General features: G+C 38.3%; 1 protein-coding gene across 4 annotated transcripts in view; it reads right to left on the reverse strand.

Moving 5' to 3' along the window:
* The window catches only part of LOC132378990 (serine-rich coiled-coil domain-containing protein 2-like), a 646,565-nt gene that overhangs the window by 83,943 nt on the left and 535,617 nt on the right, over positions 1–27,005 (reverse strand). For all 4 annotated transcript variants that reach the window (XM_059946413.1, XM_059946415.1, XM_059946414.1 and 1 more), the window contains one exon: positions 26,025–26,123. In XM_059946413.1, coding sequence (XP_059802396.1) covers positions 26,025–26,123 — 99 coding nt within the window. The remainder of the gene's footprint in view (positions 1–26,024; positions 26,124–27,005) is intronic.

Below are 27,005 nucleotides of genomic sequence, written 5' to 3' on the forward strand. Positions count from 1 at the left end.
GTTCTTCAGATTTTGAACATTTCCCTAACAGGTCAATGGTCTTCCAAGCTTCTGTGCATTTTTATATGATAGTCTTACTCTTAAATGTTAATTAATATGAAATAACATGGTTAAATAATCATTAATAAAGAGATGCATTTAATATATTCTTATGATCCAATTGGCAGGGATATAATCTCAAATTAATATTTAATAATGTACTTTAAAATAAATATATATATAACTTGCCTTCAGAACTCATCAAATGCTAGTCTGGAAAACAATGGATAAGAATCAAATGTCAAATATACCCAAAGACTGATGCAAGCACGAGAGATAGGATACTCCCAAGCCTCTAAAATATGAACTAAAGGTCTAGAGATGATGAAATTATATTGTGCATTGATAACAATGCCTTTAATGTAATATAATGAAATGTCACAGAACATCTTATCTGGGCCAAACAACGAGCTATTTGTTGAGGGAGTTGAAAATTCCAGTAAAGGAAGTTAGGTTTACAGAGTGACAAAGGGCTGGAGAGATATAGGGAGAAAATTTCAACTTAATTGCTGAGGAATAAATTAGATGTCAGCACTAAAAGAGTACAGAGCCTTCATTTAATTTTGAGTACAAGAGGTTATGAAAACATAAGTGAATGCACAAGGAAATCTAAAAAGGATGAGAATTTTGAAAGGAAGAAATTGATGCAATAGTCGCTGATGTCATTCAGGAGTAGGGATGAGCAAAGATAGAAGTCAGCAGCCTGGTGATGGTGAAGAAATAGGACCAAGCTCTGGTCAAATGATAGCCATGGCAGAAAATGATTTCAGGTCAACTTCAGGTAGAATGAAGTCTCTGTCCATAGAATGGTGCTTCTCACAGGGAAAGAAAAAACAATGCTTTTAATACTTCTAGTATTTAATTGGAATAAATCTGAGCTTTTGCAGCACTGGGCAGTCATTAAAATGAGAAGTGACATTCTCTTGTTATTAATTTGGCCTTCGAAAGTGGGAGGGCAGCTCATTTGAAATGTATTTTGCCATTCTATTCCACTCACATTTAACAGTTATTAGCTGTGAAATCCTCTCAAATTGGGGAACAAACAGGAATAGTATGCGTTTCACATTTTTATTAATATTCGGTGCCTATAAAATTATTATTTTACAACATTGAATCACGGTGGATTTAATTTGGCTTTTTTTGATATTGATCAACAGAAAAAGACTCTTTCGTGACAAAGTGAAAATAGATCTCTATGAAGTAATCTAGATTAATTACAAATATAAAACAAAATTATTGACTGTATAAGTATTCACCCAATCATCACTGGTGCAGCTATTTAGTTTTAGAAGTCACATAATTAATTAAGTAGAGATCTCTTCCACACCTCCAAATGGAGAGTCAAGGTGTTTCAAATACACTTATAAAATATACCTGCATCTGGAAGGTCCAATTGCTGGTGAGTCAGTATCCTGGCATAAACTACACCATGAAGTCAAAAGAACACTCCAAGCAACTCCACAAAAAGGTTATTGAAAAGCACAGGAGATGGATACGAGAAAATTTTCAAGTCACTGAATAGCCTTTGGAGTACAGTTAAGTCAATCATCAAGAAATGAAAAGAATATGGAACAGCTGTAAATTTGCCCAGAGCAGGCTGTCCTCAAAAACTGCATGACTGTGTAAGAAGGGGACAAGTGAAGAAGGCACCAAGAGACCTGTGACAACTCTGGAGGAGTTACAAGCTCCAGTGGCTGATATTGGAGATACTGCTTATAAAACAACTATTGCCCAAGTGCTTCACCAGTCGCAGCTTTATGGGAGGTTGACAAAGAGAAAGTCACTGTTCAAAAAAAAATCAAATGAAATTTCGGCTAGAGTTGCTGGGAGGCATGTGAGAGACTGAAATCAGCTGGAAATAAGTTCGATGGTGTGAAAATTGAGCTTTTTAACCTCATCCGATTGAAAATTTGTGGCTGGACTTGAAAAGGGCTGTTCAATCATGATGCCCATGCCATCTGACAGAGCTTGAGCAATTTTGTAATAAAGAATGGGGAGAAATTGCAGTGTCCAGATGTGCAAAGGTAATAGAGACCTATCAGCTTTGCACAGCAATTACAGACTCAAGGCTGTAATTGCTGCCAAAGGTGTATCTACTAAAGACTGACTTGAAAGGGGTGAATACTTATATAATCAATTATTTTGTGTTTTATATTTGTAATTAATTTAGTTTTCACTTTGACACAAAAGAGTTTTTTTCTATCGACTGGTGTCAAAAAAAGATAAATTAAATGTGGCAAACAATAAAACATGACAACATCCTGTGGGGGGAGGGAATACTTTTTAAAGGCACTGTTACTCAACCAACTCATTTATTTTGAATGTATTGGACTGGTATCAAATTGTAGATTTACTTGCTCATCATATTTGCTCGTCTGTGTCATCAGAGAGCACATGTGACGTTAATGATATTCAGGAAAGTAATGCTTTCTTTATAAGATATAATTCCCCAGTTCCACGAACCTATTTCACAATGCCTATCCTGACACCCGACAAATTCATCAGCATAATGAAAATACAACAGACATCTGATTCAAGTACTGTGTTGCATAGGCTTATTCTGTCACTTGTCTCTTCCAAGGAATGACTTAGTAAGGTTACTAATTTATATTGATGTAAAGTTATCAAAATACTTTCATGCAGTGTGTTATACAAAATTAAAATAATCTTATTGAAGAGAGGAAATGTAATGTGGGCATCAGGCAATAATATTATTTCCATAATCTTTCCTCATAATACCTAATTTGAGTATCTCAGTTGTAGCAAAAGTACTCATGGAAAAATCAAGTCTATTCCTTTATAAAATATTTAAAGCCATTCTTTCTAGATTCCTCCAAACTTCTGGCAACTACCTGAACATACGTGAGGGCTCTACTGCATGATATAGAATCAGAATTACTTTACTGCCAGTATGTGAATCATACCAGATTTGATTGTAGTTCAGTGCCAAGCATAAAACATAAGACAATACCATAACAGACAACACACGACAGGCAACAATAGCAATCAACAATTTACAAGACAGTAGTGCAAACAGCCATGAGCAATCAACAGTAAGCAGAACAGTCTGATGCGTAAATGTTACTAATCAAATTTAAATGTGAACATATGAAAAGACTAAATAATTATCACCAAAACAACGAGAGCCGGAAAGTTGACCTTACAGATGTTGTGCAAGGACAGTTAGGGTGTTACACCTGAGTGAGTTTTGTTGAAAAGCTGCTTAACTACAGGAAAAAAAACTTCCAAGATGACATGGTGATGGACTCGTTGCATCTCCCTGATGGCAAATAGCTGACTGCTAGGGTGGGCAGAGTCAGCAGGAATTATTTTGGCTCTTTTCTTTGCCTTAGCGATGAACAGGTCTTTTAATAGCAGTAGCTGACAGACAATGATCTTCTCCGCTGAATGGACAAATCACTGCAACCTGAACTTGGATAGGGAAGAGGCAGAACAAAGCTAAATGGTGACAGAGGTGGTCACAACACTCTCAATAATGACTGAGTAAAAACTCATCAGGATACACGCTGAGATGTTAAATTTCCTAAACTGGCATAGGAAGAACAATCTCTGCTGGGCTTTCTTAGTATTGAGCATAAGTCAACAAAAGTTAATCCTCATTTACACTGTCTTGATAGCATTAAGCTGCAAGTTATTACAAGCATGCCATGCCGCAAGACAGTCTTACAGGTCGCATCATTATTAGAGATGAGACCAACTACAGCTGTGTCATCCGCAACCTTTAACATTTTAATGGAATTGTCTGCAGAGGTACAGTTATTTTTATAAAGTGGAAACAGCTGGGGTGAAAGAACACAGCTCTGGGGACAGCCTGTGCTTATAGATATTGGATTGTACAAGTGGGAACCCAGTCTTACATACTGCTTTCTCCCAGTAAAAAAGTTCATAATTCACTGACAGATACTGCAGGGTACAGCCATGCTGGCATTTCATACCAGGGCTACACAGATTGCTACAAAGGACTATTCTTTACAAGAACACCACAAAGAATGGAAACACCAGCCATTTAATAGTTATGCTTGTTCGCATTCCTCACACAATTTCCTGCTGACACCTAGATTCTTTTTCAGTGACAAAAGGGCTTTTATCTCAGACACATTCTGATGTAGTATCCTCAGTACTCTCAGAGAGATTTATACAATTTTCAATCTTCTGATTAACAGATTTCACATAACCTCCCTTCTACGTGGTCCACCAATCTTTACGTAATATAGCAAAAACTGGCATTAGAAAACAAGGTACAAAGGATAGGTATTGTGTCAAAAGTCACTCAGTTAGAAAAGCATGGAGCTGTATTCCTTAGTGATATAAAAGAAATTCTGAAGTCATTAAATGAGTCAAACACTGGGATTTCAAGGCATCTTATTATCTGTGTGTAAGGACAATTTAGATGGAAGTAATGCATCTTTATCTGAATCTACACTGAGCATCTATTATTTTCTAAACTTATTCTATGACCACCTTTTCCATTACTACTTAATTTTTCCTGTCTTTCATCTAATCAGAGATATTTAATTTTGTGCTCTTTTCATTTCCTCTCTACTTATTTCCGTTGCTGTACTTGGTTAAGATTTATAAAACTTAATACTTTGCTCAGTGCTCCTTAAATATTTTTAACCTGAAATGTTAACTGTTTCTCTTGTTACGTATCCCGTAACTGGAGAACTTACCAGCAAAGATAGAGAGGTCTGTTGAAGTCTGTTGTCACTATTTTCAAACGTTTTATTCGTAAAGGGACACAAAAGTAGGGTTAATACAAACATTCAGATAGTGCACATTGTCAACACTCAATCTAAAGCGCGGGTATATTAATAATCATCATTATTAAATGAGCTCTGCTGATGTCTAGGGGTTAATAGATTGTCCGTTGGAAATATAAAAGTCACTCAGAAAGTCTGCCGGCCTCAGCCCGTTGGAAATCGCTGGGTTTTTCGTGGGGCGACCGAGAGAGAGAGATTGGGGGGGAGAAGAGAAAGAACTTGCCGAGTCTCGATGAATCTTCCGTGAAATCGGGGGAGCGTTGGTTTCCTCTCCCCGATGTTAGTTAAAAGCGGTTTCCTGTGATTCCAGCCACAGATTCCAATCCCGGAATCTAACGCACGTGGCTTCCTTCAGAATGGCTTCCCGCTGCTGCGGGACACTCTCGTGTCTTCTTGGTGCATCTAAGGGGCTGTCCCCCTGAGACTCTCCTTTATACTTCCTCACGGGGTTGCAGGTGTCAATCAGGTTGGGATGATGCAATCTCTCTCTTAACCAGCCCACCTTGCACAAAGGCTTTTCACGTGGTCTCCATGAGACAATAGTCGCTGTTGTCTTTATTCTGTATCGCTGGTGGTACCCGCAATTTGGCACGTCTCTCTCTCTCTCTCCGACTGGGTCTACTGACCCCCCCCCCCACTTCAATGGGTGCTCTTGCGATTCTCACAAAGGAGGGAGCTGAGATCATAACACTCTCTGCCCAGATACTGCTTAACCTGCTGAGTATTTTCAACATTTTCTGATTTTAGCTTAGATTTATAGCATCAGCAGTACTACATTAAGGGTATAGGCTCTGAAAGACAGTAACTACATCTACTATAGTAATTTGAACAAATGAATTTGGTATTTCTTTGCAATGTATTCAAAGGCATATTACAATTAAATATTTTTATATATGCCATATCATGAAAGGACTTTTCCATAGAAATTTCAGTTCATACAACTTCATGCCAGATCTGAGTTAATGAAGATTTTAAAAAAATCTCCAGATGCTGGAAATCTAAGAAAAAAAAGACACAGAAAATTATGTATATAACAGGTCAGGCAACACTTGTGGGAAGAGAAAAACAGTGTTAAAGTTCCTGGTTCAAAAGCTTTCATTAGAACTTCCAATGGAAGTGATTCAAGGGTCTAGCCTGAATGTCGACTGTTTACTCTTTTCCATATATGTTGACTGGCCTTCTGAGTTTCTCCCGCATCTTATGTGTATTACTTTGCTTTCCAGGACCTGCAGATTTTCTCGTTTGTGTTCCAACAAAAGTAGTTAGATTTGAAACATAACTGGTTTGCTTTACACAGATGGTTCCTTACCTGCTAGAGTTTTGAGCATTTAAAGTTAGGCCAAGTTTATTATTATATGCACAAGTACATTTATGCACAGGTGCCATGCAAGAGTTACTCGCAGTAGGATCACAGGAATGTAGCATCAAATACACAACTCACAAAAAGAATTATACCAAGTTATACAAAGAACACAATTAGAAGACAAATAATCCATTACACTGCAACATAAAATTCATTTTCTGAGTGAGTAGATCTCTGATGGGAATCTCTGAACGATTAATATTTTAAGTAAAACAGTATTCAATTTAAGTTCAAGTTTAATTGTCATTCAACCATACATGAATACAACCAAATGAAATAGCATTCTTTCTGGACTAAGATGCAAAACACAGTACCAATAGTCATACACAACACAAGGCACATATGGCACATACATGAAAGCAGCAAACATTATAGTTTAAAGTTCAAAGTAAATTTATTATCAAAGTACACATATGTTGCCATATACAACCCCGAAATTTGTTTTCTTGCAGGCATACACATTAAATCCAAGAAACACTACAGAATCACGAAAGACCATATCCAACAGGACAAACAACTAATGTGCAAAGGATAACAAACTGTCTAAATACAAAAATAATAATAAAAATATAAATAAATAAGCAATAAATATCATGGACATGAGATGAAGAGTCTTTGACAGTGAGTCCACAGGTTGTGAGAACAGTTTGGTGATGGGATGAGTGAAGTTATCCCTGGTTCAAGCGCCTGATGGTCAAGGGGTAATACTTGTCCTTGAACCTGGTGATGTGGACCCTGATGCTCCTGTACTTTCTTTCTGATGGCAACAGAGAGAAGAGAGTATGCCCTAGGTGGTGGTGGTCATTATACATACAGTTGAACAAAAAATATAATATTGTCCAAGGTGCATGGATGTTGTCAGCAAGAATAAGCCAACAGCACTACACAGACAAACGCAATCCAGCTTGTTTTCTACTGAATGAACACTAAAGTGCAGCACCAACAGGAGGGGCTAGTCCCCAATTCAGCCTGGACATAGCACCACACTACCATCAGTATCTCTTCTTCTGACCCGGCTTCAACAAGTGACTCCATGGCATGAGGTTTGGTCCATGCACTTCTAAAGCCACATAATCTCTCCATCAGTCTCATCAATAAACCAGAGAACCAAACTTACAGTATTTTATGTTATCGATGTCCAACAGGGTCTTATGATCACAAGAGAAATGTCCAAGGCAATCACTCACTGTTAGACTGCACACCGCCTAATGCACCGACTCTGATGTTTTTTTATAGCAGGCAGCAACATGGTCTGCACCATCCAGCTCCACCAGTAATGAGCAACTTGATGACAGGGTAGGCTTGCAGTACTTGAAATTCTTAATGTCCAGCAGAATTTTGCAATCATAAAAAGATGTTTAAAAAGACATTAACACCCTTAGTTGGACTCAGAGAGGCTGCTACATCTGGTGCACTGCTGTCTTGCCAGAATTTACAAAGATTAGGATATATGCTCCAAATATAATCCCTATGAGTTCCTCTTAACCTAAGGAATTCTTGATCTATAACTATCAAAAGGCAATATTAGGCAACTGGAGACACTTTGCAGTAATTAGGCCTAAAATAGATAATAATAACAAATGGTCATATTTCCTATCCCAGCATCCATGTTTAAAAGATTAGGAATAACTGCAGACTATTCCTGCTTGTGAGTAACTTCAACAGAAGCAACAACTTATGAAACTTCTAACAAAATGCAGAGAAAATGTAAGGCAGATAATTTTTAATGTATATTTTGGATTTGTATTATAAGGTTGGGTATATAAAGAATTGATTGTGTCATTTGTGTGCAGTTTCTCTCCCTCCTCTTTCACACCCTCTCACTGCTTTTAGTCAGGCAGAAATTAAATTAGATTAAAATCATTTTTATATTTGAACTGAGATAACAACCATTAACACAGGACTGTAGAAACTCAGCGTGTCACAAGTTATTTCTAAGGTTCTAAGTGAAATTAGGGAACAGAACATAACCATAACAGTAATAAACTTGCTTTGAAATTTATAGCAGCAACAACTACCTGAACCAACAACAGATCATGAGAATTCAATATTATATTCAATAACACTGCCAATTAAATGTTTTATAATGTTCTGTAATTCAAACTGAGGAGCAACTGATTATCACTACTCCTAACAATGTATTAAACAGTAATCTTAAATGTGGTTTCAGATTGAATGTGACTAACAAACTAGTATCCGGTTCTCAATGGTCCAATATGATCTAAATTGAAAATATCCTAAACCAATTCTTGGTAGTTAGGTCCATAGCACAACATTTCTCAGAATTTTACAAAATAAGCAATTAAGTATCTACAAGAACCAAGAATGAGCAATAAGAAAATAAATCATAGAAAAAGAATTAATGATTGGCTATTTGCTTAAAACAGAAATATAATGTTATAACATCAAATACATTGAACTTTGCTATTCACATGAAATAGAACTTCACTCATTGTGGACCAATTACAATGAACCTGAATGCAACACATACAATATAGATCATATTGATTATCCTGCACTGTGAGCCACACAAAGAACATATCCCACTATGAATGTTTGATGTATACTGTTCAGGTGGTCGTGGACTGTTGGAGTGTCTGGAGTCCATGAAGAACACAGGAGGTGTATTTGTTTGGGTTACCCAGAAAATCAGCGGCAGCAGAACACTGCATTTGCAATGGGCATAGGATTGACTTCGATGGCAGAAAACTACTGTGCCGCACCAATGGTTTTTAGGACCACTTGATAAAGGAAGCCATTGAAATACAACTAGAGGAAATAAATATTAACAAAGCCAAAGGTCTCGCTCTAAGTAAGAATTGGAATTCAACTGTAAACAAGGTGGGAGAGTGGAAACCTGATTGGATGAGGACTAACCAATCAGGCAGGATGGAATACGGGAGTACAAATACCACCAAACTGGATTTGTCTAAGCATCATCCCTGAAGATGGCCAAGTGTGACATTGAAACGTCGATTATAATCGATACCTGTACCCAGCTTGAAGCCTGAGAAGAGTATAAAACTTATCTTTAACCTCCCCCATTTTGAATTACTGTACAACTTATCCATTATGGACAAACAACCATAGAGCTTATATAATCTATTGATCATGAACCTCATGCAACCTATCTACCAAACACCTTATGTATTGTGGACCTCACATCATGGACTTATCATGTTTCTTTCTATGGACAATAGGAAATTCATCTCACCATTAAAAAAATGTAACTCGTTATTGATTTCTTCCAATATGCCCAACTACGGATAACGTAGTCCAGCACAGACAATGTACAGTATGAACTCACTATGTACGATATATACTCAGTGGCCACTTTATTAGATACCTCATGTAGCTAATAAAGTGGCAACTGAGTTTATGTTCATCGTCTTCTGCTGCTGTAAGCCCATCCACTTCAAGGTTTGACATGTTGTACATTCAGAAATGCTCTTCTGCACAACACTGCTATAACACACAGTTACTTGAGTTACTGTTGCCTTCCTGTCTGCTTGAACTACTCTGGCCATTCTCCTCTGAGCTCCCTCATTAACAAGGCATTTTTTCCCATAGATATTCTGCTCACCAGAATTTTTTTGCTCCATTTTTTGTAAACTCGAGACAAAATCCCAGAAGACCATCAGTTTCTGAGATACTCAAACCACCCTGTCTGGCACCAACAATAATTTCACAGTCAAAGTCACTAGGATCACATTTTTCCCCATTCTGATGTTTGATCTGAACAACAACCGAACCTCTTGACCATATCTGCATGATTTTATTCATTGGGTTGCTACCCACATGATTGGCTGATTAGGTACTTGCAGTTACGAGCAGGAATACAGACTTCGACTGTGTCCCTTGCTTCTGTCTCCCCAGGTAATCCCAGACAGCCTTGATGATGTTGAGATCAGGACTATGTGAAAGCTATACCATCTATTACAAAACTTGTTGTTCTTCTTTTCACTAAAGATAGTTCCCATATAAAGATATGAGCGTGGCTGTGTGCTTGGGGTCACTGTCCTGTTACAGAATGAAGTTCAGACTAATCAGACGCCTCCTTGATGGTACTGTGGTGATGAATGAGAATTTGCTTGTACTTCTCAGCAGTGAGAGTTCTAATAATTCTGACCAGAATACCATCTCCATTGCAGAAATGTAGCCTTAAACCTGCAGGGAACTCTGCCATGCTTGACTGTTGGATGTAGACACTCATCCATGTAGTGCTCTCCAGTTCTTCTACAGACAAACTGTCTCTTGCATGAGCCAAAAATTTCAACTTTTGACTCGTCAGTCCAGACCACCTGCTGCCATTGTACAGAACCTCAGTAGTTGTGTTTTTGTGTGGAGGTGAGATTCTTGGCTTTGCATCCATTTCGGGGAATGGGTGTTTTAGTAGTTTATCTATAGGAGAGTGACGCATGGATGAGTGTCTAAGCGATACATGAGAATAGGAGCAAAGTTGCTGCAAGCCTAACAAGGCGGGACTAAGAGTCGCTTCGCGGTATAGTTTACTGGCGGACAGAGCAGAGTTTACCGACTTTGGCTCAAGAGGATTTGGTGAAGAGGCACAGTTGAGTGACAGGTAAGTTATTGTAGTGGTTGAATAAAACAAGTCATTAAGTTACAATTAATTAAATAAAATAAGGAAGATGCAGGTTAAGTTGATGTTCTGCAGCTGTATGATGTGGGAGCTGGTGGACTCTATTGTGGTTTCTGGTGACCACATCTGCATCAAGTGTTGGCTGTTCGAGAAACCCAGGCTCAAAGTTGATGACATGGAATCTGACCTTCAAATATTGCAACACGTCAGGGAGGGGGAGAATTACCTGGATGCTCCGTTTCAGGGGTAGGCACACCCTTTAGATAAGCTGCCTCAAATTCAGTCTGTGGTCAGGGACAAGAGGGTGTGGCTGTGAGTGAGGCGGGTAGTAGGATGCAAGAGACAATGCTGGAAGACCCTCAGCCCTTGAGCTTGTCCAACAGGTCTGAGATTCTTGCTCCCTGTGTGGATGAGTGGGGCTGTAGGAAGAATCAGCAACCCACCTGGCACCGAGGTTTAGAGAGCTATTGAAAAGGGGGTGGGGGGTAAGGAAAAGAAATACAGTGGTATTTGGGTTAGAATAGTCAGGGGAATTAGACCGAGTTCTCTGTCGCAGAGATAGAGTATCCCAAAGGCTGTGTTGCCTACCTAGTGCCTGGTTCAGAATGTCTTATCTGACCTGCAGAGGAATTTACACTGGGAGGGAAAAGATCCAGTTGTCATAGTCCATGTGGGTATCAATGATGTAGGCAGAACCTGAGGAAAGAGGTTCTACTGAGGCAATTTGAGCAGCTAGGGACTAAATTAAAAAGGAGAAGTATAAAGGTGGTGATTTCTGAATTACAACCTCAGCCATGTGCAAATTGGCACAGGGTTAAGAGGATTAGAGTTAAATGTGTGGCTCAAGGATTAGTGCGTGAGAAGTAGGTTTGAATTCATGGGAAACTGGCACCAGTATTGGGGAAGAAGTGAGCTGTTCCACTGGGGCAGGCTCCACCTGAACTGTGATGGGACCTGGGTTGTGGATAGGGTTTTAAACTAAATAGCAGTAGTATGGGTTCAACAGATTGGAAAAGTATAGATAAAGTAAAAGAGAAAAGTGTGGATAAAGATAGAGTAAAAGCAAAAGTTAAAAAAGAGAAAAGTAAGGGTGAAGTGCAGAAAAGTCAAGTGCACAAGGGGTAAAGATGACTAGATTTTAAAGGCACAATGAGTGTAAGGGCACTTTAGTTGAATGCCGCAGCATTCATAACAAAGTCAGTGAACTTGTGGCACAAATCAACATAAAGGGGTATGATTTAGTGGCCATTACAGAAACATGGTTGCAGGGTGGAGAGGATTTGGAATGAAATATCTAAGGATATCAGATAATACAGAAAGATAGACTGGAAGGTAAGAAAGGTGGGGCAGCACTCTTAGTTAAGGATGAGATCAAGGTGATAGAGAGAGATGATATAAGATCTAAGGAGCAGAATGTTGAATCCTTCTGGGTAGAGATTAGGAATAGTAAAGGGGAAAAAAATACCTGGTGGGAGTTAACTATAGGCCATCGAATAATAACACCTCACTGGCACAGGTAATAAACCGAGAAATATCTGAGGAATATAAGAATGGCAGTTACCATAGGGGACTTAACTTGCACATAGATTGGGTGAATCAAGTTGGGTAAGGCAATCTTGAGAAGGACTTCATAGAATGTATATGTGATAGTTTTCTTGAACAGCATTTTACTAAACTTACAAGGGAACATGCTATCTTGGATCTGATCCTGTGCAATGAGACAGGTAAAATTAGCAATCTTGTAGTTAGGAATCCTCTTGGAAGAAGTGATCACAGTGTGACTGAGTTTCTCATACAAATGGAGGCTGTAATAGTTTAATCTAAAACTGATGTATTAGGCCTAAAGAAGGGAGACTACAATAGAATGAGAGAGGAATTGGATAGGGTAGACTGGGAACGCAGGCAATATGGTGGGATGGTTAAGGAACAGTGGAAGACTTTCAAAGAGCATTTTTAACGGTGCATAACAAAAGTGTATTCTAGTTAAAAGTAAGGACAGTAAGGGTGGGGAGAGCCAGCCATGGATAACTAACGAAATAAAGGAAAGCATCAAACTAAAAGCTCATTGTACAAAGAAACTGGATGATTGGGAAAACTTTAAAAAGCAACAAAGGACCACTAAGCAAGCGATAAAAAAAGGGATCATAGATTATGAAAATAAACTAGCACAAAATGTACAAACAGATAGTAAAAGTCTTTATAATTATATAAAGCAGAAAAGGGTGACCAAAGTGAATATCAGTTCCTCAGAGGTCAAGAAGGGAGAATTGATATTGGGTAATGAGGAAATGGCCGAGGCTTTGAAGACTATTTTGTGTCTGTCTTCAGGGTGGAGGACACAACTAACATGGTGAAGAGGGATGATATGGATGCGATGGGAGGTGTGTACTTCAATACAATAGCTATCATAAAAAGGTAGTGCTGAGCAATTTGGCCTAAAGATAAACAAGTCCCCTGGTTCTGATGGAATGCATCCCAGGATATTGAGAGAAATGGCAGAAGTTATAGTTGAGGCTTTGGTGATAATTTACCAAAATTATCTAGACCCTGGGCAGGTCCCAGCAAATTGGTAGAAGTTGAATGTCACTCCACTGTTCAAAAAAGGATGTAGGCAAAAGGGTGATAACTATAGGCCAGTTAGTTTAACATCTGTAGTTCGGAAAATGCTTGAAGCTATCATTAAAGAAGAAAAAGTGAGGCATCTGGAAAGAAATGGATCCATCAAGCAGATGCAACATGGGTTCAGCAAAGGCAGGTCCTGTTTGACAAATTTACTGGAGTTCTTTGAGGATATAATGAAGCAGTGGATAGAGGGGAATAAATGGATGTTATTTACTTGGATTTCCAAAAGGCACTCGATAAGGTACCACATAAAAGACATCCATAAGATAAGGATGCATAGAGTTGAGGGTGATGTATGAGCATGGATAGAGGATTGGTTAACTAATAGAAAGCAGAGAATAGGGACGCATGGATGTTTCTCTGGGTGATAATCAATGGTGAGTGATGTGCCGCAGGGATGGGTGCTGGGCCTGTAACTGTTCACGATACACATTAACAATCTGAAAGAGGGGACTAAGTGTAGTATATCTAAATTTGCTGATTATACTAAGTAGAGTGGAAAAGCATATTGTGCAGAAGATACGAAGAGTCTGCAGAGAGATATAGATAGATTAATTGAGTAGGCAAGGGCCTGGCAGATAGAGTACAATGCTGGTAAATGTGAGATCATCCACTTTGGAAGGAAAAATGGAAGGTCAGCTTATTATTTAAATAGTCAAAAATTGCAGCATGCTGCTGTGCAAAAGGACTTGGCAGTGCTTGTGTATGATTTGCAAAATGTTGGTTTGCAGGTGAAGCAGGCTATCAAGAAGGTAAATGGAATGTTGACCTTCATTGCTAGAGGGATTGAATTTAGGAGCAGCGAGGTTATGCTGCAAGCTAACCTCCAGGTTACTGGTGAGGCCACATCTGGAGTATTGTGTGTAGCTCTGATCTGCTTACTTAAGCAAGGATATACTGGCTTTGGAGACAGTACAGATGAGGTTCACCAGGTTGATTTCAGAGATAAGGGGGTTAGACTATGAGGAGAGATTGAGTTGCCTGGGACTGTACTCACTGGAATTCAGAAGGATGAGAGGAGATTTTATAGAAACATAAAATTATGAAAGAAATTGATAAGATAGAGGCAGGAGAGCTGTTTCCACTCTTAGGTGAGACTCGTAAGGAGACATAGCCTCAAGATTCAGAGAAGTAAACTTAGGATGGAGATGAGGAGGAACTGCTTTTCCCAACAAGTGGTGAATCTGTGGAATTCGCTGCCCAATGAAGCAGTGGAGGTTACCTTAGTAAATGCATTTAAGACAACATTGGTTAGATTTTTGCATAACCGGGGAATTAAGGGTTATGCGGAAAAGGCAGGCAGATGGAGATGTTCGTGTTCAGATCAGCCATTATCTTATTGAATGGTGGAACAGACTTGACAGGCCAGATGGCCTACTCCAGCTACTATTTCTTATGCTCTTATGAGGCTGTCTGGTATTACCTGGAGAGACAGTAGCAAGTGAGACAACCAAATTCTGCAGAAGAACTGTGGTAAGTTCTCCAATATGCTTCGAATAACTTACCAGCTGATTTTCTTATAAACCTACATTACACCGAACAGAATTCATGCAATTTTAAAGACAAAGGGTGGTCACACCAAATATTGATTTGATTTACTTTTTTATTGTTGACTGCTCTTTATAGTAATTTTTTGATATTTAGAAACTTTTCATGACATTATTTTGAAAGCATCTTCGCTTTAGAAAATTATTTTATATGTGCCTGTGACATTTGCGAAGTACTGCACTCAACTGTAGATTATGTACAATTTCCTACTATCAATTATTATACATAACAGTACCATGAACTCCAAAGCTAAGTTCATATAAGCACTTGAAACTGAAAATCTCTATTTCTCGCAAGTTGTGAACAACTAAACAAATCACCATAATGTGTCCTGTTGCTTCTTGAATGTTTGGAGAGAATCTGAATCAACTTGCTCCCTGTAGGATTTGACTAAATGGAACTACCTTTATAATTTTCTATCTCAGTTACACTAGAGTATTTATCAAGCTCTTCCAAAAGAAGAAATAAAATGGCATGAAGCCAAGCTTTGTTTCACAATTTGAGGTATATCAAGATACCTCGGAACCCTATTGTGGCAACAGGACAGCAGGACATTTGGACCAACATATATACATGGCTGGAGTACAAATATATGTACACGAACAAAAAAAAGTAAGTACACAGCTGTAGCAGGTGGTTAAGAAGGAAAATGGTAATGGTAGGTACATAACAAGGGTAACTGAGGAAAAGGAATGTCTGACTGCATTTGTGCTGGGAATTGATAAGACCACAACTTCAACACTATATACAGCTTTGAAATTAACTGAAACATAGTTTCACCAGATATTTTGGATGGCAGGATTGATTTATTTAGAGATAAAATCTTATAGAAACTTATAAGATCTCGATGGTGCGATTTCAGGCTAGGAGCAGGAGAAAGGTTCTTGATGGTGATGAAGTTCAAAATCAGGGTCGCAGCCCAGGAATACAGGGAAGCTATTTAAGTCTGCAATAAGGAGAGTTTTACTATCCTTCATCCAAAGGGTAGCAAAACTATATAATTTTCTTCCACAAAAGACAGATGAGGCCAAATTATTACCTATATTCAAGGTGGAGTTAGCTCTGGCACTAATAACTAAAAAGATAAAGGGACATGGGGAGAAAGCATTTAATAGTGTATTAAATTTGGATGATCAGCCACAACCATATTTACTAGTGGATCTTGTTCAATGGGGTCATTAAGCTGACTCCTGCTCTTAATTTCAATGATTTTATCAAATCTCTTCTTAGTCTTCCCTGCTCCAAAGAGGAAATTTGCTTTACCATTGATATATTCATTCTGAAAATCATCTTAGCAATTTTTTTCCTGCATCCTTTCAAGGACATTTCTAAAGTTAGTTCTTCAGGTTTGGATGCAATACTCCAGGTGTGGTCTAACCAGTGCTTATTTTTAAAAAGGTATAATTACTCTGTCATTACTATTTTTATGAATCCAAAGATATCTTATGCTCCAGTAACCAATGCTTTAATGTGCCTTGCCATTTTCAAGAATTTATGCACATATTCATTCAGATCATCCTATTCCTGACTATCTTTAAAAATATATACTGTATCAATTAGTTTATACCCTCTCTCATTCTTTCCACAAAAATGCATCACTTCACATGTACTTACATTAAATTTCATCTATTATTTGTCCCTTCACCTATGCAGAGAGCAGCAGGCAATTATCCATTATTATCCTCTTCACTATTTATCATAATACCAAGCTTTTTGTCGACCACAAACTCAGAATTTTTCATCTCTACATCTACATCTAGGTCATAAATGTAAAAACAAAGAGTGGCCCCAGCCCAGACCCTTGGGACCACCACTATCTGCCATTCTCCAGCTTACAGAACAACTGTTGAGCATTATTTTATAATATTTATCTTTCAGCTAATTTTACATCTGTGCTGCTACCAACTATTCAATTTTATGGTCCTTAATGTTTTTTAATACAACCTGATATTCCATCTGATTTTATCTACTTTGTCTTTAATGTAGCTGTACTGGCCATCAACTCAAACTTGCCCAAGTGTCAATTAATGTTTTCACATTATTTTTAATAGCTTTCTAACAAAGTTATGATGGCGGTACTGGATTTGCTTAGCATACCTTCACATCTCTTTTTGAACAAGGATGTTATATGTGCCATTTTTCAGTTCTTTTGTACTTCCCTCTATCAGAAATGATTGAAGGATTAAGGCAAATCTCTGCAACTTGCATCCCCACTCACTCAGCAATTTATGATAAACCTAAATTTCAAATTAATGTAGCATTCTTTTTGGCCCCACACCAAATTCCCACACTTAAATAATTTTGCATTTTGCACAAAATTCTAATTCAAAAGGATACATAAGAATACATAAGAAGCCCTCGTGGTGTGCTTTAGCAACAATACTTATGATGATTTTTGTCTAAATTACTCATAGGATGGATCACAAAATGCTAAATTCTCAAAGAAATCCATCTCATTTGCATTTGAATATATCAACACTAGTTAAGGAGCCTGTTTCATTGACTGATTACTTGCTCTCTGAGATATTGTTTCAGGAGATAAAGTTTGACTTTGCCCTCCTGTATGACCATTAAAGGCAAGTTGATGCAGCTGGTTATGGCTGACAGTATTTAGTGTCTTTGCCAACCACACCAATATTTCCTTTATTTAATGAGAGTAGCACCTGATTCAAAGCAGAAACACTTTATGATACTCAGAATAAAACTCAAGTAATGAACTTCATTCCTCAAAGGGAGAGAACTGGCAGGCAAAAGTCCTTCCATCGATCAACTTCTCACATTTATATATTCATGCTTCAGAACCTGAGAGCAATGGGAGTGGACATAGCATGAAAGGAGCAGTCCTAATCACTTACATAGAACCATGTCAGAACAGCAACAGGCTAGAAAAATAAATCAAACATAGTCATTGCTTATTGCAGAGGTTCCCAACCTGGGGTCCTCAGACCCCCTTGATTAATGGTATGGGTCCATGGCATAATATAGGATGGGAACACCTGGTTCATGCAGTTAAGGCGTATGCAAAAGTCGGATGAGATTACAGTGATCAAGGAACAGCAGTTTTGAGGATGAGTAAATCTAATGACCAAAAGGTAACTGATTAATTTGGTAATTAAGCCAGTCTGTCAATAGAAAAACAAACTAGAAAAGATTAGAAACTATCTGGCAGACCATGTGTGGTCTTCAGTGTGCAGACTTATTGGACACAATCTTCTAATTCTGCAACACTAACTAACGTTTCTTCCTTCTGCTATTGACTCAGAATCACTGAAACATACAAAACAGCACAGGAACAAGCCCTTCAGCTAACAATGTTTCTAATGACCATGAGGCTAATCCAAAGTAATTCCAACTGCCTGCAAATGGTTGATATCCCTCAATTTTGTGCATGTCTAAATGCCTCTTAAACATTACTTTTGTATTTGCATTCATCACGTTCCAAGCATCCACCAATTTTGGTGTTAAAGTAGCTTACCTTATAAATTACCTTTAAATTTTCTCTCTTTTACCTTAAAACTATGCCCTTGAGTATTTTACATTTCCATCCTGGCATAAAACTACTGTATCTATGTCTCTCATAGCTAATAACCTCTAATCTAGGCAGCAAACCAGTGAACCTCTTCTACACTCTCTCCAAAGTTGCTATATCCTTTCTATAATGTGGCGAGAAATGCACAGTAGTCTTCATGCTCAAACCAAAATTTTATAAAGCTATAACGTGATTTCCTGACTTCAGAATCAGAATCTGAATCAGGTTTATTATCACTGGCATGTGATGTGAAATTTGTTAACTTAGCCGCAGCAGTTCATTGCAATACATAATCAAGCAGAGGAAAAAATAATAATAAATAAAAGAAAACATAAATAAACAAGTAAATCAATTACATATATTGAATAGATCATTAAAAATGTGCAAAAACAGAAATACCATATCTTAAAAAAAGTGAGGTAGTATCCAAAGCTTCAAAGTCTATTTAGGAATCAGATGGCAGAGGGGAAGAAGCTGTTCCTGAATCACTGAGTGTGTGCCTTCAGGCTTCTGTATCTCCTACCTGATGGTAACAGTGAGAAAAGGGCATGCCTTGGGTGCTGGAGGTCCTTAATAATGGATGCTGCCTCTCTGAGATACTGCTCCTTGAAGATGTCCTGTGTACTTTGTAAGCTCGTATCCAAGATGGAGCAGACTAAATTTACAACCCTCTGCAGCTTCTTTCGATCCTGTGCAGTAGCCCCACCCCCAATACCAGACTGTGATGTAGCGTGTCAGAATGCTCTCCATGGTACATCTATAGAAGTTTTTGGGTGTACTTGTTGACATGCCAAATCTCTTCAAACTCCTAATGAAGAATAATCATTACCTTGCCTTCTTTATAACTGCATCGATATGTTGGGACCAAGTTAGGTCCTCAGAGATTTTGACACCCAGGAATTGCAAGTGCTCACTCTCTCCACTTCTGATCCCTCTATGAGTATGTGTTCCTTCATCTTACCCTTCCTGAAGTCCACAATCAAATCTTTCATCTTACTGATGTTGATTGCCAGGTTGTTGCTGTGACACCACTTCACTAGCTGGGTTATCTTGCTCCTGTACGCCCTCTCATCTCCATCTGAGATTCTAAAAACAATGGTTTTAACAGTGGGCTAAGCACACATTCCTGAGGTGCACCAGTATTGACTGTCAGTGAAGAGGAGATATTATCACCAATCTGGACAGATTGTGATCTTCCGGTTAGGAAGTTGAGGATCCAATTGCAGAGGGAGGTACAGAAGCCCAGGATCTATAACTTCTTAATCAGGATTGCGGGAATGACGGTGTTGAATGCTGAGCTATAGTCGATGACCAGCATCCTGACATAGATGTTTGTATTGTCCAAGGTGTCTAAAGCCACGTGAAGAGCTATTGAGACTGCATCTGCCGTTGACCTATTGTGGTGATACGCAAATTGCAATGGATCCAGGTCCTTGCTGAGGCAGGAGTTCAGTCTAGTCATGGCCAACCTCTCAAAGCATTTCATCACTATTGATGTGAGTGCTACTGGGCAACAGTCATTAAGGCAGCTTATATAATTCTTCTTAGGCACTGGTTTAATTGTTGCCTTTTTGAAGCAAGTGGGAACTTCCGCCTGTAGCAGTGAGAGGTTGAAAATGTCCTTGAATACTCCCGCCAGTTGGTTGGCACAAGTTTTCAGAGCCTTACCAGGTACTCCGTTGAGACGTTCTGCCTTGCAAGGGTTCACCCTCTTTAAAGACAGCCTAACATCGGCCTCTGAGACAGAGGTCACAGGGTCACTGGGTGCAGCAGGGATCTTCACAGCTGTGGTTATATTCTCCCTTTCAAAGCTGGCATAGACGGCGTTGAATTCATCAGGTAGGGAAGCATCGCTGCCCTTTATGCTATTATGTTTCACTTTGTAGGAAGTAATGTTTTGCAAACTCTCCCGGAATTGTTGAACATCCAATGTTGCCTCCAACCTCATTTGAAATTGTCTCTTCGCCCTTGGAATAGCCGTCCACAAATCATACCTGGTTTTCTGGTATTGGCTGTACCTCCAGTCAGAATGACACTCTTCCATCACTACCCCGTCTTCCACGGCCTAGCCAATTTTGAATCCTTTCTACCATGTCTCCATGGATCCCATCTAGCTTAATCTCTTCAATTATTCTATTTTGATGGAACCTGTCATGTTTTACTTAAATCAATGCATACAATATCCATCCACTGCCTCGCCCTCATTAATCATCACTTTCAAAAAATAACTCATCCAAGGTCGTAGGGTAATACTTCCCATGCAGAAAGTTATGCTGATAATCCCCAATAAGTCTATGTATATTCAGATGAAAGTACTATAAATTCAATCCCCAAGAATCTTCTCCAATCATTTCCTTACTACCGATGTAAGGTTCATTGGTCTAAGATTTCATGGCAGTCTCTACTGATCTTCTTGAACACAAGAATAATATTGACTATTCTCTCGCAAGACATCAGTAGCTTGTCTCTCGTCTTCTCACTAACTTAGCATAGATCCCATCAGGACCTATTCACCTTAATGTTCTTCAAAGGTCCCAACAACTCCTCCTCCTGGATATTAATATGCCTGTAGGCATCATCGTAACCCCTTATTGATCTTGCACCCACCACGTCCATCTCCTTGGTAAATACCAATGCGAATTACAGAGCCTATAAAAAATATCCCACCCCCCTTCCCCCAATCCCTTGGAAGTCTTCATGTTTTATTGTTTTACAACATTTGAACCACAGTGAACTTAATTTGGCTTTTTTGACATTTATCAACAGAAAAGACTCATGTCAAAGTGAAAACAAATTTCTACAAATTGGTCTAAATTTATTACAATTATTAAACACAAAATAATTGAGTATGTAATTACACAGCCCCTTCACGTCAGTATTTAGTAGATGCATCTTTGGTAGCAAATTACACCCTTAAGTCTGTGTGGATAAGTCTCTATCAGCTTTGCACATCTGGACACTACAAAATTTCCCCATTCTTTACAAAATTGCTCAAGTTCTGTCAGATTGCATGGGGATTGAGAGTGAACAGCCATTTTCAGGTCCAGCCACAAATTCTCAATTGGATTGAGGTCTGGACTCTGACTTGGCCAACCCAGGACATTAACTTTGTAGTTTTTAAGCCATTCCTGTGTAGCTTTGACTTTTTCATTGTCTTATTGGAAAACAAATCTTCTCCTAAGTCACAGTTTTCCTGCAGACTGCACCAGGTTTTACTCCAGGATTTCCCTGTATTTTTCAGCATTCATTTTACCCTCAATCTTCACAAGCCTTATAGGGCCTGTTGCAGTGAAGCACCCCTACAGGATGATACAGCTACCATCATGCTTCATGATGTGCGGTGTATGGCTTATGCCAAACATAGCGTTTAGTCTGATGGTCAAAAAGCTCAATTTTGGTTTTGTCAGACCATAGAACCTTCTTCCAGCTGCCCAAATGCCTTCCGGCAAACTCTAACCAAGATTTCATGTGTGTTTCTTTCAACAGTATCAATTAAACAGTTTTGTTGCTTAAATAGAAAGATGCTGCTCCGCCTCTCATGCCCATTGGTTGATTGATGTTATGTCATGTTTAAACTTAGAGAAGATTAAGTGTTCCGGGGACCTTTTTGGAACTACTTTTACAATCTTTGACTTGTTCAGCAATGATGATGGCTATTATATGTTTGAAAATGGACAAGGGAGGGCCAGTGGATGTAGTGTACCCGGATTTCCAGAAAGTTTTTGATAAAGTCCCACATAGGAAATTAGCGGGCAAAATGAGGGCACATGATATTGGGGGCAGATTACTGACATGGATTGAAAATTGGCTGGCTGACAGGAAACAAAGAGTAGTGATTAATGGGTCCCTTTCAGAATGGCAGGCTGTGACCAGTGGGGTACCGCAAGGTTCGGTGCTGGGACCGCAGCGGTTTACAATATACATTAATGATTTAGATGAAGGGATTAAAAGTAACATTAGCAAATTTGCTGATGACACAAAGCTGGGTGGCAGTGTGAAATGTCAGGAGGATGTTATAAGAATGCAGGGTGACTTGGACAGGTTGGGTGAGTGGGCAAATGTATGGCAGATGTAGTTTAATGTGGATAAATGTGAGGTTATCCACTTTGGTGGCAAGAACAGGAAGGCAGATTACTATCTAAATGGAGTCAAGTTAGGAAAAGGGGATGTACAAAGAGATCTAGGTGTTCTTGTACATCAGTCAATGAAAGCAAGCATGCAGGTGCAGCAGGCCGTGAAGAAAGCTAATGGCATGCTGGCTTTTATAACAAGAGGAATTGAGTATAGGAGTAAAGAGGTCCTTCTGCAGCTGTACAGGGCCCTGGTGAGACACCACCTGGAGTATTGTGTGCAGTTTTGGTCTCCAAATTTGAGGAAGGACATTCTTGCTATTGAGGGAGTGCAGCGTAGGTTCACAAGGTTAATTCCCGGAATGGTGGGACTGTCATATGTTGAAAGATTGGAGCGAATGGGCTTGTATACACTGGAATTTAGAAGGATGAGAGGGGATCTGATTGAAACATATAAGATTATTAAGGGATTGGACACACTGGAGGCAGGAAGCATGTTCCCGCTGATGGGTAAGTCCAGAACTAGAGGCCACAGTTTGAGAATAAGGGGTAGGCCGTTTAGAACAGAGATGCGAAAAAAGTTTTTCACCCAGAGAGTGGTGGATATGTGGAATGCTCTGGCAGTGGAGGCCAAGTCTCTGGATGCATTCATGAGAGAGTTAGATAGAGCTCTTATAGATAGTGGAGTCAAGGGATATGGGGAGAGGGCAGGAATGGGGTACTGATTGTGTATGATCAGCCATGTACTCAGTGAACGGCAGTGCTGGCTAGAAGGGCTGAATGGCCTGCTCCTGCACCTACTGTCTATTGTCTATTAATTTACAACTATATGTCCAGGATTTTTTTTCTTTTCTTTTAATCAAACAGCTTTTTTTCCTCTTTTTCTTTTTTTTTATGGGGTTTTGAATTTGTTCTACGTTAGAATAAAAAATACCTTTTCAATATTACGTTTAATATACTAGACACAGACATGGGACATTTCAACTTTGTTTCTGTTTTCATATTATCATAATGTATTTTGCATTCATCTATACAAGTAATCAACAAAAATATTGAAAAAGAAAAAGAGTTATTTCACATTAAACTGTGAAACAGCTTGAGAGGCCAAGTGATTACTATTCCTCCACTGACAGCTTTAGGTTACAGGTTCACAGATATAAAGAAAACTATGAGGGCAATATGAAGGTTAAATTGGAAAGATTGTGTAAAAATGAAACCAGCAGTGTTTTTGTTCTCAATTTGTATTAGAACTGTAGAATATCTCTGTGCTGAGAGTACAGTAGAAATAAAACACCGAGAATGCTTTCATGCAAGACCATGTATCTAGGCAGAGATAACATTTGTGCATGATGCAACAAATTATTTTGAAGGTAATGGAAAATTATTTTTAATTAGAAGATAAAACAAACTTTAATTTGTTTTTGCAGTTTGATATATAGCTATTTTTCAACAGTCTGGGTTGCTCCTGACTCTGAACCTTGACCATGGTTGCATTATCTGTTTCTCATGTACAATCTTAATTGGATAACCATGTAGGTCACTAGTACAGGTAGAATTTGATGATATTAGTTATGTAAACAATGAACCTGAACTAAAATCTTAAACAACTATTAATTCACCCTAGTATATAGTGATTAACTTCATTACAATCCAATAATCTTGTTCTCAATTTGCAAAAGTAGTGGGAAGAACAAGGATACCATGACTAGGGAAAAATTAGGTAGTTAAGCTACTAAATGTTATTGATTATTCTGGTATCTGTATCTTTTCCTGGTGCCTCTGTGGTTAACAGCCTTTTTACTAATAGCTTAAATGACATTAAAGCAGTATTGAGATAATTTAACATGGCTTTACGAGTTTAGTTTTTGTCGAATGTACCCAAATTACACCAAAAGCTTCTTACAATGAAGAAAGGAGAAATAATGTTGGAATGTATAAAGAAAAAGCAACAAAACGAAACCTAAGAAAAACATTTGTAAAGGATTTGAGAGAGTCTAGATTTGAATGCAGCCACATTGAGAACGTGAAGTATTCTGTCAGATAGTCCTCAGAACCAACAAAAAATAAATGTGTACTGCCTTAAAATAGTTTATACAGATGTGAACATTTACCACAATGCTATAAATCATGAGTAATGTTCATCTAGACCACCAGGAGGATTGGCACTGATTTAATAGAAAGCCAATGGTGAACAGGGGAATGTTGCAGTTTAGACCAAAAGAGCAGTGAGCATCAGCTTGCTAACATAAGGCATTGTTTTTCCAATGGTCTTGGGGAGATACAGAATAACAAAGTTTGTGAAATTTGAGACACTGAAAAGCATGTAAATCATATTAGAATTAGATTTTTTATTTCTTACATCCATCTCACACCATGAGGGAGTAAAACACTTTATGGTGTTTCTCCGGTGCTATGTACAAGCAATAAGGAAGAGAACTGTGGGAGGATAATGCCTAAACACCAAGATCACATACATAATTGTTTGGTATACGTGTATATACAGTCAGATATGCAATCAAATCAATGTGAATTGCTAAATCTGATAGTCTGGTGAAAGAAACTATCCCAGAGCCTGTTGGTCTTGGTCTTACCATTTGCCAGTCAGAAGCAGCTGAAACAGTTTGTAGTCGGGGTGACAGCACTCAAAGATATCAAAATGAAAATATACATCTATGTATAGTATCCTTCTTGTAACCATGTCATACACATACCATTCATTTTATTACAAATATGCTATTAATATTACACCAAACAATTGGCTTTCTATAAATGAAATATGTAGCTGAAATTTGAAGTTGTATGTGAGACCCATGGGAAATGCACATGGAATATATACTTTAGCATTTATTGGTTAATAAAGAGTATACCAAAACAATATAAGCTGGAAGAGCAAGTTATCGAAATTTCCCCCAACTCTTCAGTTTTTTTTTGTAAACTTTACTGCTTTATACTAATTTCAATATATTGAAGTAAGGCATTCTAGTGAAATATTTAAATGTGAGAATGAACACTTCTTGTACTGACATATGCATGAACAGTTCCAGAACTATGGACAAGATTAGTGACAATTCTTCAAATTTCAACAAATGCTTCGTCAAGCTTGGCTGGAAGATAATATTCATGTATTTGTAACACAGTACTTCTTATTATGTTAACCACCAGGTCAGCAGGCACTGGGGATAGGAGGTTTTCACAATTCAAAAGGGTGAATCTTTCTATAACCCATCAAAACCACTGTAGGCAGCGTCAGAACAAAAATTATTCAATCCAGTACTCTAAAAAGGAAATATATTGTGTAAAGGTACTTTCTTAATCTGTATGTCAATACATGAGTCTCAAATATGGCAATTTTTAATTTGAGTGTTAACAGTCACACAATCAATGATGGATATTGAAAAATGGAGAAAGAAAAGACAAACACATAGGGAAAGAATACATGCGGTGAGTGGTGATCTGGAGGTATTGAACTTACAGAAATTCCTTTAGTGACTGTCTGTGTAGTCTTATCAACATTTGAACAGGCTGGTCGTTTTGTGGCTGAATTTTCTTTCTGGCAATTACATCTGGTGCTCTGTATCCAAAAAAGAATGGAATTAGTCAAACAAACTGACAAAAATAATGTCATTTCACCTTAGTGCCACATCTTCCACCTGAGTTCACCAACTATTACATTTGCTTAATAATAAGCTTTGGTCTACCCTACTTTAACCAAAGTTTGACACATTTGAACTCGTATCTCTCCCTCTCTTTTGGTAACTTTTTTCATTCCCCAACTGTCCTAGAATTCTCATGCTCTTCTGTATCTGATCTTATTATCTTCCTACATTGATCCTCTTACCTATTGAAAACCATATTCTCAACTACCTCACTACTAAACTCAGGAATTACAGTGCCTATGAAAAGTATTCACCCTCATCTCCTGACTTGTCTTTTTCAATAAACTTTTCACTGAGTTGCTTGGAATGTTCTTTTGTATTCATGCTGTAGCTTTTGCCAGGACACTGACTCACTTTTCAGATACTGCTGTATTTTTACCATAATTAATTGAAACACTTGACTGCACACAGGCCTCCGAAAACAGATCTCCATTTAACTAATTATGTGACTTCTAAAACCAGTTAGCTGCACCAGTGATGATTTAGTGTGTCATATTAAAGGGAGTGAATATTTATGCAATCTATTATTTTGTGTTTCATATTTGTAATTAGTTTAGATCACTTTGTAGAGATTTGCTTTCACTTTGACACGAGAGTCTTTTTCTGTTGATCAATGTCAAAAACAGCCAAATTAAATTCACTGTGATTCAATGTTGTAAAACAATAAAACATGAAAACTTCCAAGGGGTGGGAAGGGGATGAATACTTCTTTATAGGAACTGTAGCTCTCTCTTTTTCCCCCTTTCATTTCTCCAGAAGGAGTCTTTAGTCAAGCTGTTTAGTCAAATTTCCTAATA

The sequence above is a fragment of the Hypanus sabinus genome, chromosome 21 (assembly GCF_030144855.1).
Source record: "Hypanus sabinus isolate sHypSab1 chromosome 21, sHypSab1.hap1, whole genome shotgun sequence".
Lineage (NCBI taxonomy): Eukaryota > Metazoa > Chordata > Chondrichthyes > Myliobatiformes > Dasyatidae > Hypanus > Hypanus sabinus.